The sequence below is a fragment of the Saccostrea echinata genome, unplaced genomic scaffold (genome assembly GCF_033153115.1).
Source record: "Saccostrea echinata isolate AGI-Se365-2 ecotype Australia unplaced genomic scaffold, CSIRO_AGI_Sech_v1 ptg000057l, whole genome shotgun sequence".
Classification (NCBI taxonomy): domain Eukaryota; kingdom Metazoa; phylum Mollusca; class Bivalvia; order Ostreida; family Ostreidae; genus Saccostrea; species Saccostrea echinata.
In genome coordinates, this window is record NW_026889806.1 from 796,252 (window position 1) to 818,069 (window position 21,818).

Consider the following 21,818-nt stretch of genomic DNA (forward strand, 5'->3'; position numbering starts at 1 on the left):
GATGGGATTTGAGTACTCCATCTCTAAAAATGTATATATACACACTAGTCTGATCTTCATTACATCCTTGATCAAGAATCTCAGAAATTATTAAAGTGCAACTTCATTCAATTCTTGACATTTCATCAACACAAGAAATATTTGGTCCAATAAATGATTTATATTTAATATATAGCGATCCAGATATGCCGATTAAATGCACATAATACCAAGGTATATAAGATACGATTGAAACATGATTAAAGAAAGTTGGTCAGCAGAAACCAAACCATGATATCCACGATACATAACTGTGAAACTCCCTATTTACAAGTCACAATCAAATGCTGTCAGATATGATATACAAACGTTAGAATAATTCCTCATTTTGCTGGATTGACGTAATCTGTCAAATTTGGGGACCCACTTGCATTGATACAGTGTATCGCTCTCTGGTTATCATATCTAATATGTTGACAATCTTTGTAACGATTTCTAAGGAGCCCGAGATTTTGGAATGAATTTACTCTCGGCTGGGGATTTCATACTATGGGACGACTTTACGTTAGGCTGACCCCACTTTCATTCCTGCTTCGATGTCTTTTTCTCCTGTCAGACAAATATGCTGTGCATTCTTCATTAAAATGCATTCAAAATTTTTTGGATTGTTGAAGTGCTTTAAACAGTTTAATAAATTAAAAAATTAATTTTTATAAACTTAAAATAGATACACTCCAAAATGCATATTAATGGCTTTCAATCAATTCTTGACCTGACAAATTGACAGATACTTGTTTTCATTTTGATCGGTTTTATGTTTGGTATTTCCTGAAATTAAGTTTTTGAATTTTAAATTGAACCTCATAAACCCTAAATCGCTGAGCTTTAGCTTAAATCACACTCAGTCCTCATTAATCCTGTTTTCAGGATTAAATTCTTAGTAATGAATTCAGAACACTGCACTTACTGGTACCACAGGATATTATGTAACTTCACATGTAATAATTTGTGATATATCTACATGAACCAAAAATCGAAAGATGCAACAATTATAGAACTCCACGCATAAAATTATTTGCATACCGGATACACTTTCAAGATAAAAAAATGTCTAAAGGCACAAGTGTTTAAATATGAATATTAAAATATTAAAAAAATACCTTAATTATTTAGTTCATAATTATGTTTTGTTTTTTTGTTTTTTTTACAAAGAAATAAGTTAAAAATTCCAGGAATAGAAACTCTTACCAAGAGCTTTAATTTCCATTGATTTTTTACCAATACATGATTTGAGGCACGTTTTCTGCACAGCCTTGTTTGGCCCAACTTTTGTGACTTGTTCCTTTTCTGCACAAGTTAGTTTCTGATGAACACAATCGGACAAAAGTCGGATAGCGGCCATTCTAGTTAGCTCCATTATTGTGAATGACTTGACAAAATCTTTAATATAAAGATGAATCTTGCCACAGATCAATTTGGTGTCCCTCAAATTGGAGAGATTTGAAGCTCCACATAGTTTTTTGAGAGATACAACTCCTCTCTCACTCTTGTCACAGCGAGTAAATGTTCCCTTTTCTCCTCTCTACAATACCTGTATACAGCGTTCTTACAATCACAGGGTTTACTTATTGATTTGAGATTTTTTTCCCTCTACCTGTGACCTAACATAAGAGTTCAAATATCCTTGGCAAATAACACCACTTAAAAAACTAATCTGTGGAGTAAAAAACAAGTCACAGAAATCACTTTTACACAGTACGTCTCCGCATGTCAAAACCCCGCGGTCTGACAGAAAAATCTTGTGAGAAGTTCCTGATGCCCAGACTGAGAAAATTACGTGCCGCAACTCATTGATAACATTGTATAATATATCCCATCTAATGAAATTCTGGTTTTATTCAAGTTTCAAATTAAGATTCAACTGTGTTTGACATCAAAGAACATTTCAAATAAATATGGCTGGATTTAACTATTCCTACCTTGATCTCACTAAGGACCAATACCAAACATTTATCAATCCAGGCCAAAGGTCAACAATTTCTTGTTTCTACCTAGAGTGCTTGAGTAAATGTATGCTAAGCAAGGAGATAAGGCGATCTTTTGCACAAACAGTGTGGTCAAACAGTGTTTGATTCTTAACAAACTGCATTTGTGTCTGGTCTTTATTCATCTGCTTGATTCAAACTCATTTAAAAATTTGCTCATTTTCTTATGCATTTTTTTTTAGTTTTCCTTCAAAAGCTCTAGAGAAAACAAAACTTTCTTTTAAATTTTACTTAGAGGAATATTTTCAGCAAAATCTGTGCATCTTTGAAACACCACTTCAATAAATTTCTAATGAAAAATGCAACATTATTCTTATGTTGACCTGCAAATACACAGGAAATTTATTTTGCACTTTAACAGAGCTAGATATCCTAACCTGATGTTTGCTAAGCCTTTCGATATAAAACAAGCGGCCTTTACAGGACAAACATTGGACCCCACCCACTTATCAGCTAAATTCAGGCCGAAATTTAAGCCAACAGTCGTGTACAAACACTGACCACTATTTTGTACACACTAATGTTGTCCCTCCCACTACCAATTTAGCGGAGGGCGTCATCACTTCTGCAAATATTCTCATTACAACACATGCTCCTTTTCTTAATTGGTAGGAAGAAAAATCTTGAATAAAGTAGCATCTTTTTTCAATCTGCTTTTTCCAACTGCACATGGGCAATTCATTGCAGTTTAAGACTACCCCACCCAGCACAAAATATCAAAACTTAAAAATTTCCCATGTGCTCAAAGAGATGGGAATTTTGATAACAAATGACGCTGGAACATTGATTGCATGCTTGTATTCAAGAGCCTCATAAAAGACAACCAATGTGGGCAAAGTAGGGGTAAAGACAAGAACTCGGAGAGAAATGACAATGAGTTGAGTCAGCCAGCAGCAAAGAAGGACACTCTATCAATAAGCCTGTAAATCAACAGGGGTTCAATTTCTGGTTTTGTTTTTGCTAGATCACTTCAATAAAACACTCTGACCTGCCAGAACTCTGTTGACAGTGCCCTTCATTTCAATGGGGAATATTTATATATGAACGTGTCATCACAACCGTATTCTCTAAAACCCTATCTGTTGGACGGTTTTCCTTTCATTTTCAAAACAGATAATGACATCTTGTATTTTAGGTCTTAATTTGAGGAGAAAAGATAACTGCATTCCATCAGATAAAGTTATTGATTGTCAAATCACTTTGTGTGCTCCTCGTCAATTCCTTTGTATCATGCAAATACCAAGAGACATGAATAAAACAGTCTCAATTCTCTATGAAAAAAACTCTGCATTTTAAAACTTATATAAATTGCTATACAATACCTATAAACTCAATTCAGGTATAAGAATATGATAGAGGAAAGTTTAAGTCAACAAGAAATTCTAACTTCTGGCTCTAGTATTAGTCGAGCAGGCCATGGAGGGGGTTGTGTATACTGGAAAATAATTTACTACCCTTAATTCACACCCAAATATATCAATTTAGCTGTATTGACACAAAAAGCGGCATTTATTACTCGCTCACGATTTTTTTTACCATCAGGTGAGCCAGATTCTCAAACATACATAGGCAAAAAATATTGAACAGTTTTATTTAAGACTGGAGCTTGGCAGGTTGTCACTTTAAAAAGTACAGAAAGAATTTGCACCGATCCATTATGACGCAATCGTTAGCCAAAACATACAGTGTAAATCTCCCTAGAATACAGAGGTTAATTGCTTAATTCAAGATTAAAGAAGATTAGAAACGTCTTAAATTTGCGCACAAGTTTTCACAAGTTCCTGTTGCATCATTTATCAACCTTTAAATCAGCGTGACAGTGGTGCAATACCTGCATGCTAACTTATAAAACAAATTAATTACAACCAATAAAAAATTTATTTCTGTAAAAAGTGAGAGATATTTACATCCCTCAAGGTGAGAGAAACAGCTCACTGTCTCTTTCCATGAGGATCAAATTTCTGTTACACCAATTACAACCTTGATCCATTTTCCCCATCTCCTTCACAGATCACACAATTCAAGATGTCACTTGTCATTGTGTAGTGACCCTTGATGGCCACATCTGTTCCCATTCACCCCTGCATACAATGGTCAGGAACCATCTCTACGGATAATTACCAAAGAAAATTTTCAATGCTGAATCACTTTACCAATTACCCTAAAACATGATATACTTACCCACTTGTGTTTGTGAATCATTAGAAATTTGATTCCCTTCACACCTAGATTTCCATTGTTTAGAGATGAAACCAGGATGATACTGTTGCTGCCAGTATGATACAACTTTCCATGTCTGTAAAAATGTTGGTGACGGATTAACCAAAGGCATCAATTTCTTTATTTTTTTGCTCCTTTCAGATTTACAACTCCAACAATTCAAAGACTTCCAGAGCATCGGCATTTTCTTTTTTCATCTGAAACCATCTAAACAAAACATGTCAGAGAAATTTCCAATGTTTCAGAGTTTATAGATGTCTCTCTGATTTCCCTGTATGATTGCATAATCTAATTAAAGCACATGGCTCAACATGGCTCTTCCTATATGATCCTATTCATAGACAGCACATTCAGGAAATGAAACACGATGGGAAAAAGCTAGCAATTTCACAAAACACTTGTAAATGAAGTTTCTCTCTCTCAAGTTTCTGAACTATTTAACCACTGGCTGGAAGAATAACCAGCCAAATGGTTTTCATTTGACAGCAATTCAAAATCACTCAGCAAAGTGTTCTTTCTTCTGTAGCCAGCAGAAAACACTTTCCACCTGTTTTCTCTCGGACCACTGATCTTTTTCTGCACAATGAGAAGAAACATGCAACACCCTGCTCATCTCTCTGAAATCAATAATCCTTGTTTATAAAATCCTCAGATGAAACTGATCAATATCTGTGATGCTGTCAGCATTACTCCAGTAATTAAATGCAAGGAGCCATTGTCACCAATGTCCACTTTAATTAGACTCAATCTGAACATTTCCACTGTGGGAGGACATGGTAAATTCCCCCTAAGTGGATGCATTTCCTTTTCAAAGGATCAGTCTCTATCTGATCAGTTTAGTGTAAAGCACACACTTTCTCTCAGACAGGATTTTAAAAATTGTCTAGTTTACAGTCATCAGGGCAGTGAACCAACAACCCATAGAGCTAAATGATGGCTCTTAGCAGGAAACCAAACCGGTCAGTTTTTCTTTGCTTGAATTCCTCATCAATAATAGGCTATGATAGCTGTTCAGTTTAGGGGTGTTGACTGGCAAAAGCCATAAAGTCAAAATAAAATATCTATTACCCTGTTATCATCCGTTAAAGTTTCTTATGTAAGCTGACCTGGTCAACTGACTTTCAATGGCTCAGAGAGTATCATTTTCTTGGTGATAAAGGCATGTTAGATACAGTTGTTGGCTGTTAGTCCACACAAATTCACTACACCCAAGGGAACAGGACTATATTTATGTTAATGAATAGGAAAAATCAATTGATCTTATCAGCAAGTTATATTTAACTGCAGTCTTGTTCAGTCCCCTTAACATGTCTCAGATAAAGCAATAAAACCACAGGATGGTTAACACCTTTATTTCTGGAGTCAGGGATCAAACAAGGAGCTCTATTGTGTCCTTTATTTTTATTTACTAACACCATCACATAAATCAGGGCAACACCATCAGTAGAAAGAACACACATGGTTTGTTAAATATGTCATAGTAGATAAAAATGAAAGAAAGGAAAACCAGCTGTGAGATGTCTAATGCTTTTTATAGTCAATGGTTGACACAGTCATTTTTCACTAATTTTTGTCCACACAAAAAGATTCTGACCTAAAAAGATTTCCATAAGAGTAATTGTTAATATTAGAACTGCTCTAAAAGTTCTACCTAATGCTCATACAAAGCATTTTTCACTGAATCACCAAAAATCAAAGGCTAGTTATGTCTAGCATTATAATTAAGACTGATATCATATACCTTTTCTCGTTATTGTAAAAACAGAAAATGGTCATTACCAGCAATTCTTTTTGCTGAAGAACTCCTAAAAACTGAAAGGAGACATATATAACCTGTACTCAGACAACTCCATAAACTTAAGGAACTGGTCATTTAGGACAGAAGAGGTTATAAGGTGGCCTGATTTGTGTGGTGTGACTGACATAGAGTTAATTAGTCAGTCTTCCTCCTGGTATAATCTGTATGACCTAAAGTCTGCTGCAGGTTCTATATAAATCAACTGGTCTGCAGGGATGATCTACCAGGAAACAGGCCATAATTGGAAAGGGGCCTTAGGATATCCTCACAACAAGTATATTTACAACTCTGAAGGTGTGGGCCAAGGCAGGATGGATGGTATCATAACATCTACAAATTATTACAACTCTTAAAAGCCCTTCTGCGGCAAAATCAATTGACTTTGTTTTAAGATATCACCCCTGAGTGAATCGGAGATGCTAATAAATATCAACTTGATGTGAAATTGAGAGAACAATGCACTTAGTACTGACAAAGGGCCATATTAGGCCATGTAAATATTGTGTTTATTTGATATTCTTTGATGACAGAAACATTAGTAATGTTTGATCCTGAAAGGAGATTTTATAAATGTAGAGCATTAGAGTGGATACTTCGGTGAATGAATAAAAACAAATAAACACTTCAAAATGTCAAAGCAGGCTAACAAAAGATGATACTAACAATTTTTTCAAAAATATTGATTAAATCTTTTGAACTCTGGAAAATTGTAAACATCTTCAACAACAGCCTTGAGGTTAATGAAGGCAATAACCTTCAAACAGATTAAACTTGATTATTTATTGACTGCAGATGGTCGATTAAATCATGTTCCTTCTTTTTTTAAGGCCAGATAAAGCACTGCCGCTCTACAGTGTAATCTCCACCCATGCCATGAAGTTCCTCAACACCCCCCTAAAATTACTGGATAACAAACAAAGAGATGCTGGACTAAGAATCTAATCAAGCATTTTCACCATTTCTAACCATATGTTCAAAGAAAATAATAAAAAGAAAATTGTTTGTTATTCTGTAATCACATTTAATCTCTGACAGATGCAAAGTAAAAACCCCAAACCCACAAATACAAAAGAGGCAAAGTCTGTCATCAAAGCCGCAATAAATGCTCTTATTTCAAAATTATAGGGTATTGGAATATGAATTACATGTATTTGTATATTAGGCACATTAACAATGTAACAAGGCAGAGATAATGATCTTTGTAACTCAGCGAATGTAAAATATACCCATTTAGCCATACTAATACAAACTCACTTATTGACCTCTGACCCCATGCAGCTTTTACCGCAATAACAAGGTTGAGCAATGAAGCCTGGATTTGGATTGATTTTTGGTGTTATTACATGCATGCCATTGAAAATAGACTTCTTGTTAGGTATATTCTGGAGGATTATATGGTGCCCTAAGTCTGATACTATCAAATTTTTGTATTAAATTTTCCTTCGTTTCACAACTCGTTCAAGTGTTGACTTAACCCTTCAGGAAGTCAATTAAATAAAATCAATTTCAGCATACTGAGCCTCAAAAACTAATTTTAAAAAAAATGTCCCACATGACATGAAAGTTTTGTTTTGTTTGGAAATGTGATAAAATAGAGCAAAATGATTTTTGTTTTTTATGCACGTGGAACCTCCCACAGGAAAACTGTACGGAAATTGTTTCATTTTTGAAACTGTATATTTTAAGAAAACATCGCTTATGATTTTACACCAGTCAACATTTGATTTTACAGAGCAACAACACCCCCTAGCAGAAAGGACAAGGGGTCTAACAAATTAGCATTTTTATGACAGAATCTCCATTCTCTTATGAAGGCCTAGGTATCAAAGAAAGACACTGTCATGCTCCCGGACAAAATACCACACACTTATAAAAAAACAACTAAAATTGTTAAATGGAATGAAAACGTACATTATTCCTCTGGGACCACCAAGAGACAAGAAGATAGTGACAAGAAGACTTGAAAGTGATACCAAATCCTTTAAAATTTCCCTACAAACAAAGAATCGACTCTCCCTCTTCCATTTTTTTTTATCATCAGAAAGAGGAAATTTGAAAGGTAAATGTATTGATGTAGGTCGATACAAGTCCACTTATCACAGATGTGTTTAGGACATTATATGTTCTGTTTGGCTTACATACTTAAGTACATGCAGTTCTATGATACAACACAAGTGTTGTTGAGACTACAGAGATTATACTTTGGTGACACACGCCTCTATTATTTCCTCAATTAAGTACATACACTGGTGTCATATTGTACCAGGAATCACGTAAAACAAAGAATACGATAAAAATGCCGATATAAACCTGAATTAAAGATTTACACATGTGCACTCTCTTCCTAATCTATCAAATAGATTTTTATGATAAATATGATGACTTTACACTTAAATAAAAAAATAAAAAATTGTCTTCTATACAAATGAACCTTGATAACCTTCTAATTAATGAGTAACCTCCCTTGAATTCTGATCACCGGACACTCAGATGTAGATATTCAATTTATATCTACCAGTAAACTTATTTCCTAACTAATAAAATAAAAGAAGCCATGAAATTTTTCTTTTAAGATATTTAAAAATATGTTAATGAGAGGTTTCTTTTGCTGAACCAATCCAGCAAAATGATAACTAAATAGTATTTAAAATATACAGTAAATGTATAGCTCTCAAGCTTGATACCAAGAAACATGAGACTTAAATATGTATTTCTGTGGGTTTGTAATGAATTGAATGCCACAATATATGACACACCTAGGTAATGAAACCAACCTTGCAGAGAGAATTTTTGCAAACATTCTACTTTTGTGTCAAGGTGCTCTAGCTTTTAAAAGTCCTAATTTCATTCAACATCTCCATCTTGTTTCTACCTTGGTCTAAATACTCAAGCCATCAATCATTTACACAAAGGAAATTAACATACAACAAGTGTTTGATGTTTACTGAAATTCTATATCAAATAGAAAATAAAAGAGACACTTTCATACACCTTAAACCAATGAGAAACACACACATGTTGATATAGATGAAAATATAAATAATCTAAAATTGTTGCGATTACATTCATATTTAGAGGACTTGTATGTCGCAAATGTCATCCTATCGTGTGCAATGGCTTTATCCATGTGTTATTGTCTCTGGTTTGCTTAGATGGAGTGCATAAAAACTACAATAATTGTCACAATCAACCTACACACATAAATAGGCCACGGCCAATCATCTACATGACTTATATCTGTTCATTATATCAGAGTAAACCAAAGTCCTTAGGATATTTAGACAAACTATTGTGTATTCCTGGGTAACATACCAGCCACCCAGTAATAAAAACATATATCTTACCAGACAGAGTCTTCAGGGCTACTTCCACGGCCCTGCTGATGGTGTCTTCATCCATACTCCTCGGACACCACTTAATCACCCATTATTTCGCGTCCAGTTGACACTTTAAGTGTGACTACTCATCCCAGAAAACAAACAAGGGAAGATAACTCTTTTGTGACCATACATTGGATAAGCACTTATGATCATTCAAATATCTCTAGACCTCTGTAAAATATTCATCAGGGAAGTTTTCATACTGTCACTTTCAATATTATATCTTGGTAGTCACCAGAAACCATTTAATAAGTTTCCCTCCAAAATCATTCAACAGCTGGAATTAAAACTTGGATCTAGTGACAAAATGATGTAACACCCCATAAACTTCAGACACATTAGCAGTAACAGGCCAGCTGTTAGTGAAACTGTTCAGAAGAAACCCAGGATCACAAAGGATAAAATTTATATCCTCTAATTTCACATCACTCACAGATTGGAGGGAAGTGTAATATGTTCACCCCCACATATACTACAGCCTACGGACAGAAACTATGTACCACACGTACATGCTATGAAATAAAAAGATCTGTCCTCTTGTTATAAACATCAAAGTGAAATTGTAAACGTGAAGGGAAAAGGTTCATCCTTCAATGAGCACCATTCATACAGAAAAACCACCATATCAAATTATTATTTAAATGATGGGAGTTGTACGCTGTGTAGAATATGATAACGAATATTCACATACATTTACTATCAAACGAGAGATCATTCAGTGGGTTAATATTTTATATATCACTGCAGTATTATGATTGACATTCATTCATTGAAATTCTTTTCATAATCGTCAAAGATGAATAAACATCATTGATCAATGAATAAACTAGTTCTAAATTTGTAATTCTATTTCCTTTTAAATTATTATGATATATTTATTATTAATAAAATTTTCCTTGCATTTGTCTTTGTAAGTAATTTTTTTTAATAAACATCTACTGTTTTCACCTAATACTTCAGACCTGAAGAGAGTACAGAAAAGTGCAGCTATACAGCTGGAACTACATGTAAAGATATTCTGTACGAGTACTTTTTTCGGTGTGGGATTGATTTACACTATATGTACACAGTCATAAATTTTCTGCGGAAATTGGTAATAACATGCATGCTTAAAGTGTATTTAAGACAAACAATTGCAATTTCATCCAAGAAATTCACCTAATTTTCTACCTGCAGACTGAACAGAAATAGGGATTCCATGGAATAATGACCCTATGGAAAAAAGACTCAGTATGTTAACAGTATATTAAACAACAATAAGAAAACACTTACTGCAGGTTTTGGAGGAGATCCTACCCATGTATTCCTCTCTTATAAAGTCTGTACTTATATTCCTGATTAACACTGTGAACAGTTCTCATGACAGTTAACTTTACAGAAATCTACACAGACAGGTGCCCTGTACATTTCTCTATTCATCTGGATGTCCTAAGTATCTAATTGGTCAGCTGTATCTCTGGTCAGTTCCTGTCACTTTCTATGTTTCACCTGGCCATGTGCCATACCCCTATAATGCCCACAATTAAGACAGTTCATCAGAGCAGGCCATAAAATCTTGATTTTCTATGTAAACGCTCCCACTATGGTATCAAATTTAAACCCAATTCTGTATTATGTCATCAGGGTCAAGAAAACTGCCCAATTCAATTACTTCTTTCTATGGAAGATCCTCATTTTGTTTTGTCAAGATGACCCACACAGATTAACTGTATATCTATTTAATCACATTATAGGATTGACCAAAGCCAAGTGGGCTGGCACCACCTTGGAGGATAACACTACTACCATACCACCTCATACACCCTCATTTAGAAATAATATTCACATGGGCTGTGTTTATAATAAATATTATGTTAAAACCAACTTAAACATCAATTTAATGAATATTGTGTTCTTAGCTCTGTTTAATTTTCATTTTCATACAATACTGTCTCATAAATGTTTATGCTTTTGGTTCCTTCCCAAGTATCTTATGAGCATTACATAGAAATATTTTCTGATAGTATCTGATCCATTTTTTGTAATGCTGAATGAAATGTATGCTGTGTTGGTATTTTGAAATTGAATGTCAAGCACATGGAATTACACACCTAAAGAATGTCCATTTAGATCCATTTGTAGGTGAAATTACACACTGGCAAAATAAGATCTGTTTAGGATTGACAAGTCTTGTTCATATTACCAAGACAATAATAAGACGTTACCAAGACTATATATGATAAGACTTACTAGGTGACACTTAATAAAAATATATACTCTCAAAAATACAATAAATGAAACAATATTAAATAACAAGGACACTGCAAAGCATATAGCATCCCCTCACGAAAGAGCATGTTGATCCCAATATAAATTATAACTTAATGTGTATCTTCTGTCTCGCTCACCCACACATCTTCATTGTGAGGGGATAACAAGCATACTGGTCTACATGTATATGCTTTACTTTAGAAACTGCTTGTTTAGATGTTCAGAACATCCTTAAAGTTCCCCTCCTTATTGCCATGGTAATGCTTCCATGGTTATTGTCCTCCCTACTTGATGGGATGGTCAGGAGGGTACAAAACAGAGATTATGAGGGGGACATTAAAGTGGAACTGATGAAAGGAGGGTCACAATTTATGGCCCCTCCTGTGATATAACTGGAAAAGAAACACAATTTATCTCCATTTGTGAGGGGAGTGTATTCCCCACACCTGTTAAGACTAAGAGGTTCATGTTCCTAGATATATCCTTGATCCCCAAACTTAACCTAAACCCTGCAATTAGCAAACTTTAAAAAAAGATTTCATTTCAATTTAATGGAAGTACATATTGAAACACTGCAGGGTGCCAGTTCTTACAACACTTTGAAAAAAGATCCCCCACAATTTTACACCCTACTGACTGAAAGACATCATTGGCGGCCTATGTTCTGTAAATTCCGTATATTTCTTCTGTGGACCAAAAATAATAAAAACAGGGCCGGTAGCGTCAGAATACAGATACTATCACCCCAACATTGTGATCATCTTACATAAATAAAAAAACTCTATCTTGTCAGCAATCAGATTAACGGGGTGACATTTTTCCACATTTACAAGCTAGGTACTCAGCAATGGCCCTTGGGACAAAATTAAAAGTTCAGGGCTAATATGAGAATAGTTTCCAAAAATATCTCACAATATCAAACTCCCATTCATTTTTCCTTTTCTTAATGCATTCTTTTCAAATAAAGCAGAAAAAAAATTGTTTTTCTTTGATAGACATAACCACAAAGTAACAGCTAGGAGCAAACTTTATATATTTTCTTAACCATAAAAATTTAATACTTCATCTGCCAATGCTTATTGTTGCTATCACCTCGTTACATTACTTTCACACTTCCATAAACTTCTCATTTACTGAAGTATAAATCAGACAATGATTAGGCTAGTAATGGTAAGGATGAGAGGGAGCACCTGCTAGCAGGTGGTTGTTGTAGCAGTGATGTAAGGGTGATGCTGACAATGAGCAGCTCTGTCCCAGTAGAGATGCTACTGTGTATATCTCCTGCTGAGTGGTCTCTATACATGATATAGCTCCACAGGGCAGCTTCCCAGATACATCAGTTCAAAACCAGAACACTTTGGTTTATCACATTAAAACAGCCTATTGTAATCAATTAGGGTTATATTAGGGCTCTAATGTTTAATCTGCTTTATAGTGATTATGTCTGTCAGAAATTCCTGGTGAATTCCTGCCAATTTTCCTGAATTAGGTATGATTTACGAGTGCATTCGGAGTATATTTATGTCACAAAGAATGCTGCTGTAATTAAATATAGAGGGGAATGATATTTCACTTTTTCAGTCCTGGGTGAACACCATCAACAAAGCATTATAATAGGCACCCTTTTCTCACGGTTAACCACAAAGTCATATTAAATTCTTTAACATGCATGTATTAAATTAACCCTGACTCACCTCAAAACTAGAAGAAGAAAAAGATGTGTAAAATCATATCTACCTTGTAAACACACCCAAGGACAGTCAACAATTTATCAAATTTCAAGTTGTTAGATCAATATAACTTCTATTCCTAGAACATGCATAACACAATTGTGCACTTCAATAAGAAGGGCTGAAAAAGTGCTTATCTATCAAGTGTGGGAGAAGTAAAATATCAGAGAATATTTCCCTATCTTGTCCTTCCGACTTTATATAGTCTTATATAACATAGCCCTAAACTTAGCTATACTTATCAGCACATTCCTTTGTGTTAATCATGGCCTCCCCCAAAAGGTGAAAAAAGAATTCGGCCCCTTTTGTTCTATTCATCAGATACTTGACCCACAACTATTTTCTGCCTTTTACGAGGGGTCAATAAAACAATTTATATGAGGAAGATAAACATTAAAAGACTTGATGTAAAACACAATGGCTCCATATCAGGGCTCAAGCTTTATTAATCTTCTGTATAATGTTGGTTATCTATCTATAACCAGACCATAGTGGTCAAACAAGCCATATTTTTTTCTTAGACACACAAACACATTAAAAAGTCAAGTTCTTTCCAAGATATTTATAGCATCATAAATCCGACCGATTTTTCATACCTTCAGGAATGTCGGTTCCGAAAAGAATAAGGCATCAGGATTACAAAGAAATCCAGATAACAAGGGCCAGTTCTGGAATGTTTCTCCCACATTAATTTTTTCTTAAAAGCACACACTTCAATTCTACTCCCTAAGCCCCCATTGTTTTGGTTCATATTTGGAAACAATTTGTGTCTACATCACTTGATATCTCAATTTGATCTGGGTGGAGTTCTTTGTTTTGGACTTAACAGTAAATTAAGCATCAATTAATCATACCCTGCCATTTAAAATTCCATCGCATGTCTAAATACGCCTTTATGAATATTCACAAACAATACCTGCTATCTTTCTGTTCCGTTGCAAACCTAAGAGCTCTTCTAAGCTGGTACGCCTAAATCCTTGAATTTTTTCACTAAAACTACGAGTCCACTTGTAATTTCCACATGCCATTGTTCACAATAGATATTGTATTACTGTGATGCAGAGTACTGAAATAGGAGATGGTGATACTCCCTGCATACTGTCCATCTCCTACCTATATCCAGAACAAGTTTTAACTGACCGTGACATATATTTCAATTGTCTGTATTAAAATATTCACAGCTTACTGAGGTGTGTAATTATAATCACACATACAGATCCCCCACTCTTCTCCATCAGTTTGTCCTGGAGAAAGCACCTGTTACAAATTATATCTGTAACTCACTCCAGCAGTAATAAAACCATCCAACAGTCTGTCAGTGTACACAATAACAGATGTATCAATCACAGAGTATAAAGTTTACAGAGACTATTCCAGTACTGACCAGGAAAATCCATCCACTTATGTCCCCTCATGTAAAGGAAGCTCTGTTGTCTGAAGAAAGGAGTGAAAAACACCTGATGATCTGCAAATCTATATACATCAGTATCACACCTGTTAGTCATTGAGTGATCTCAACAGGGGAGATAACTGAATACACTCTACTACTAGTTCCCATCCATTGGGTCTTGTTTTGACTAGTCCTATAACTGTCCATATAATCCCGTTATTAAATGATTCAAGTAAGTGGCCATATTTATCTTCAGATAATCACCTAGCTCTGGCAATGAGATCCTACAGTCTGTGAGAAAAAGACTGTTTTTCACTAGAACCCACAGAATATGAAGGCACAACTTCAGCGTGTTTCTCTTCAACCCAGATAAACACAGGACTTTGATGATAAACTCTCAATTATGATTACATCATTTTTAACCTCTTAATAATCCTTTATATACAAGGTTAGATCAAATGAGCAAATGTATTATATAAATGGCTGGGGGGCTCACCAGGTTTCTTCTTTTAAGTGTTTCCAGAATCAGACAAATGTATCAGAGAGGCTTCTGAAAATAACACGTTCTTTTTGGTGTTTATAGGGTTAATTATGCTATCTACATACATAACAGTATGAGAGGAGAGAGGCCATTTATGACAGGTGTTTGCTGCAATGTTGAACTTTCTGGGGCCTCTTCTATGTATGTAAATATTGCCTTTGTTTGTATACAAATTATGCTTTCAAAGGCAAAGAAAATGCAAATCGTACATCAAATAAAAATCACTCAACTAGAACAGAATTTCACCAAACTTTGTACTTAATTGATGGAAAATTGTAACAAATTGTAAACCAAGCACCAGCTTTAAAGCACATTTATTTGGTAATATCATAGAGAGCCAGCAATTTACTAAACAAGGGGGGGGGGGGGTGCAAATGATCTGTAGTTCTTATTGCAAATAATCTGTAGTTATCATTTGAAAGCAGTATATCAGATTTATGGTATATAAAATAGATGCCCAAAGTACTCTGAAACATTAAACTCAGAATAAAGATACCTCCAGAAAGTTAAGAATTGCTGGCCGATGCACTTGAGACTTTGAGTAAATCTGATATAATCCACGTTATTACATAAGGAATACTTCACTCAATAAATGTCGAAATGCTTGAAAAGCAACTGCAGGTCAAGTTGAATCTCAATTTTATTGACTTTATAGGTGCTTTTCCCTCAAATATTTGCTACAAGTATAATTTGGATTATTAACAAAGAAAAACTGTCAACATGACCACCTGCCTGAGAAAGGAATATCCCACTGTTTGGTTTCTTATGCAACAGCCATTAAGTAGTGTATCTAAGAATGTGATCCCCCTTGGTTATAACAAGTCCTGAGTATGAAACACAGTCTAAATATTTTTTCAAAATTAAGAATTTTAAGTTGATGACTAAATGACAAAGCAAAATATGAAAGCCATATCACTAAGGTGAAGCAACATGCATATATGAATATTGCAAAATTTCAAACTCTGGTTGTAAAAACAAAATTTATAAAGTAGTTTTCTTTCATTTATTCCCTTTTGAAGTACATTAAAGGAATCTAAAATCTAAAGCTAAAGAGCCTTTGTGAATTAAATGATATAAGGTAGTATCAATGTTAGTATTGAAATTAATGGCAAAGTTAAAGAGACAGGCTGTGCCAACCCTATGAAACAAGAGTCAATGTGGTAGGGTCTGATTAAATGTTTCATACATTAATTATCTTTAAAAAATGCACATAGCATAAAACTGCCACAAATGTCATAAAACAATACAACTTCATACTCTGACTGGGTAATCTCCCCTTAACTTTCAGATAATCTACTTCCTGCAATGGTCGGCTATTGTCTATGTGTAATCTCCTTCATCTTATATGAAACCTATGATTTCTTATCTTCAGGTTATCACTAGTCTGATTAAAAGATGAAACAGCTAACTGGTTTTATAGTCATTGCTGTTCATGCAGGAAACATTTTATCTACAAATCCAACTAAAACCACTTCCCAGAACAAAGGCTTCCTCTGAAAGACATTTCACTCTCTCTCATTACTTAATACATGCTGATTACATAGCAACTTATCCCACTTTTTTCATTTTAAATGATATTTACTTTTTTAATTACATAGTGGCAATACTCTTCACTTGAACTTAAATTGTTTTCCCCCTTCCCCTATATACAAACATAGGTAATCAGAGATTACAGAGCTCACCTCAACAAATGTTGTCTTTAAGTAAGGCAAAGTCCCATACTAAACTGATAATCTAGGAGTGTGATCCCTAGATGCAACATTTATGCAATTTTGGTCTGATAGGACTTGCAGTTACTTGGGAATAGACTAATCTGAAAACTTAAAACTAGTCACTCATCCAGAAAATGTAAGTCAAATCCAGCATCCGAAGCAAGTTTTGAGATTGTTCGTCCCTTGATGCATCATCCATGCAAGTTTGGTTCAGATAGGCCTTATAGTTACTTGGAAATGAGATCTGCTCCAAAAACTTTAATCTGGTTACTCATCCAGAAAATATAGGTCAGATCCAGCATCCGAAGCAAGTCCAGTAGTGTGCATCCTTAGATGTATCATCCATGCAAGTTTGGTCAATATAGGGTTTATAGATACTTGGAAATGACATCTGCTCCAAAAACTTTAACCTGGTCACTCATCTGGAAAATATAGGTCAGATTCAGCATCCGAAGCAAGTCCAGTAGTGTGCATCCTTAGATGTATCATCCATGCAAGTTTGGTCAATATAGGGCTTTTAGTTACTTGGAAATGAGATCTGCTCCAAAAACCTTACCCTTGTCACTCATCCGGAAAATATAGGTCAGATCCAGCATCCGAAGCAAGTCCAGTAGTGTGCATCCTTAGATGTATTATCCATGCAAGTTTAGTCAATATAGGGTTTATAGATACTTGGAAATGACATCTGCTCCAAAAACTTTAACCTGGTCACTCATCTGGAAAATATAGGTCAGATTCAGCATCCGAAGCAAGTCCAGTAGTGTGCATCCTTAGATGTATCATCCATGCAAGTTTGGTCAATATAGGGCTTATAGTTACTTGGAAATGAGATCTACTCCAAAAACCTTAACCTGGTCACTCATCCGGAAAATATAGGTCAGATCCAGCATCCAAAGCAAGTCCAGTAGTGTGCATCCTTAGATGTATCATCCATGCAAGTTTGGTCAATATAGGGTTTATAGATACTTGGAAATGACATCTGCTCCAAAAACTTTAACCTGGTCACTCATCTGGAAAATATAAGTCAGATTCAGCATCCGAAGCAAGTCCAGTAGTGTGCATCCTTAAATGTATCATCCATACAAGTTTGGTCAATATAGGGCTTTTAGTTACTTGGAAATGAGATCTGCTCCAAAAACTTTAACCTGGTCACTCATCCGGAAAATATAGGTCAGATCCAGCATCCGAAGCAAGTCCAGTAGTGTGCATCCTTAGATGTATCATCCATGTAAGTTTGGTCAATATAGGGCTTATAGTTACTTGGAAATGAGATCTACTCCAAAAACCTTAACCTAGTCACTCATCCGGAAAATGTATGTTATCCTCATCATTCTTTAGCTGAAATTGCAGCATCTGAATCCTTGACTGGTACAATGAAACATACTAGAAGCATCCTCCATGCATCTCTGACTAATATAGCCCATAGAAGTACTTGAAAAGAAAACTGCTCCAAAAACCTTAACCTGGGACGCCGACGCCGAGGGTATTACATAAGCTCCCCCAACTTCGTTGAGGTGAGCTAAAAAACCATTTCACTTTTGCCAATTTCCAAAAAGTTTGAAGCTAGATGGAATATGTCACAGTTTTGAACTCACCCTTCTTAACAACATCAAAATAAATCCTCTAGGACATCTTTAAACTTATTGGCAATAAATTTACTCAAGTACACTTCAGTCCCTCTGTAGGCAGATCCAATACAGTTTATGGATTGGATAGGGATAAGCTTAAGATTTCTATTAAAATTGATATAAAGGTCACTATGAGGTCAAGGTCATTCATAAACACTGGTGAGCTGTAATCCCAAATACACAACCAAGGGGGTAATATCTAATGCTGCATAATCATATTTCTTCTGAAATCCCTGAACCTGTGTTATCATGTCTGTAGCATGTCTCATGCAGGTAAACACGGGTGTCTTAACCTATTACACTTCCTTTGATCTGTAGCATTTCAGAAGTAAACTGTCCTGTGTCCTACAGAAAATGCTAGGCAGGTACTGCAAGGATAAGATATGGATCCCCTTTAATGAAGAAGAACAAAACTTTGGAGAGGTCAGGTAAATATTTATGTCCTTCATTTACGCGGATTGTAATCTACTTTAATCACATTTAATTTGTAAGTCCGATTACCAACATGACTATGCTTTTTTAAATCAGGTCACATAGTACTTAAAGATTTGAAAACATGGAGTTTGTGAAAAGATGTCCAACAACTTGTCTCTGAATTAGGTAAACTGAGACAACACTCATCCAATGTGTATTCCAGCTCTAAATGACAAGCACTCCTGATTAGGTTATTTAGGACAGTGTTCGGTATGCCAAAACTCTACAAAAAGCCACTTTCTCTCTAATCAGAGTGACACAGAACAAACTAAATATTGACACAGACTACCCTGTTTATCTACATGAAGAAACCATTTTTGTTTCATGTCCCTCATTACCCTGTGGGGATTTCCTGACTTTAAAAGGAATCTCCACTTGATGGGTGAGATATTACTCACCCAGACTGGACTTAATGATGTAATTAAGATTTCTTAACGATTTATCTGGTTAATGATTCAAACACTATAATGTGGTCTCCAAGAGAGATAACTCCTTCCTACCTTTCTCCGACACATTCCACAACATGTGTTCCTTTAGCCCATGCTTTTTAAGTCTGCTCCCAATATTAAATATTGAAAATGAGCAGAGGCTGCTTCACAACACATCAACATTTTGGTTGTTTAGAAAATGAAGACATCTTTAGAAGACATCAGCATCACAGTTGTTTAGACGGACAGCAGAGGAGCATTGTATCTGGCATTTATATCTGATAAATATTTGTTTTATCCAGCAAACGTACCACTCTGTCACGATCTCCTTCATGTAAAACTATATTCATCTTGGCTTAGACAACCAGACACATTGCATAAGTGGCAGTTTCCATTATTTGAGGCACATGTACTTTGAATGTAGAAGTTCAGCACCTGAAAACTTTCCAACTTACCTTCAAGGACTGTGTCTGATCTCATAAGGGAATACTATCCTAGTAATGAACTCTTTGTTGTAATGTAGGACCTTTTCTGAAAGCTGCTTTTCTTCCCAAAAAATTTCTTTGACATTTATATTAACATAACCATTTTCATCAATTAATTGGAGACAAATGCTATGATATCTATGTTCAAGGGAGATAATTTTAATTATTAATCATCAGCAATACCATTTAAAAAAAAAAATCTACAAATTTTCTGTACAAAATTGGAAGTTAAAAAGAATAAAAGTACAACTTACCCTCTTCTGACTTTGCCCTCTGTACATTCTACAAGTAAAAAAAAATAAATCAATGAACATTTCAAATAAATTCTCAAGTACCTGAATCTCTAGCACTCTTCAAATGACATGCAGTGGTTGACACCCCAATTGCCTAGCATGCTCACATTTTCACCCCAAAATAGTCCACATTTTTTAAAAAAAACATATACAAACATTTGCACTACAGATTTACAAATTTGTCTTGCTGTGATACAAGTAAAAATCCATAATTTTATGGCACAAGTACGAAACCTAAACCAGAGTACCATTTAGGAAAATGTCCACACTTCAGAACTCTCTAGACAAGAGTGGTTGCCTCAGAAAACATCTGGGGATAAATTCTTCATTTTCGAAATCTTCTATTACAAGTGCCATTCATTTGACACAGAACAAACTCTTTAATAATGAAATACAAACTACAGGAATGTAAGCTTATGCCACCTGTAAGGTAAAAACTGCACAGACCTCAAGTTCTCAAATCAATGATATAAACCATATCATGAACATAATTAACAATATTTTGAAAATTATTTTGAAATCCATACAGCAATAAAGCTAAGATTAAATTACATGTACATGTGTTTTTGCATTTCAGGTCTTCAGCATTTTTTTTATATCATGAGAATTTTTAATTTTCTGGTAGGTAAATTTCAACCTTAATCATTTTCAGTCAGCTGTCTTCAAGCAAAAAAAAAAAAAAAATTAAGGAACTAGATCACAACAGGATAAAAAACAAGGGAATCCATTTGTTTCTTCCTCAGTTTGTATCTTGGCACTTTACTGACATCCAGCACAATGGATTCACCATGTATTGTTCTCTTTGCTTGGCTAGTTCTCATTTCTAGATTTGGAAACTTGAGAGATAAGTCTGTCTTACTGTTTGCTTGACTAAATTTTTCACACAAAAAAGGTGTAAAATTGAGAGCACTGAAGGCCTGTTATAGCTAGTGCACCATGTACAAGAATCACTGTATAATAACTGTATAAGAAAGTCAAATGGTGTGTTGTACAAGGTTTGTATATCTGTATAGGGCCAAGCATTTCATTCATTCCAAAGCGTTAAACAGTATGAAAACTATATGTAAAAATGTTAACTTGTAGTGTGAACCCAAAAGATGGTCAATCAAAATTATGAAACACCTAAAGATGGAATGTGGACATTCCACAGTTTGATTTAATTACAAAATAATAATTACTGTAATGGATTCTGTATTGGACTTTAAATAAAGTGAATAGAGGCATATTCCAATTAAAAGGTTAGGACTGGACAATAATACCGATATTCAGGTATATTGCAGTATGTTGACAAAAAATATCATATTGCAATATGTTTTTGTAATACTGATATCCCAGCAAAATGCTTGGACTAAGGAATTCTATCATAAAATATAAAGAAAAGTTGTCAAACATTGCCAAACGGTAAGACAAAAGTTGTTGTATGGGTGTATTTAGTAGCATAACTGTAATTCTATCAACAAGATAT

General features: G+C 34.8%; 1 protein-coding gene across 2 annotated transcripts in view; it reads right to left on the reverse strand.

The window, feature by feature from the left end:
• LOC133174136 (rho GTPase-activating protein 7-like) overlaps positions 1–21,818 on the reverse strand; it is a 55,456-nt gene that overhangs the window by 13,840 nt on the left and 19,798 nt on the right. For both annotated transcript variants that reach the window (XM_061309189.1, XM_061309190.1), the window contains one exon: positions 20,315–20,342. In XM_061309189.1, coding sequence (XP_061165173.1) covers positions 20,315–20,342 — 28 coding nt within the window. The remainder of the gene's footprint in view (positions 1–20,314; positions 20,343–21,818) is intronic.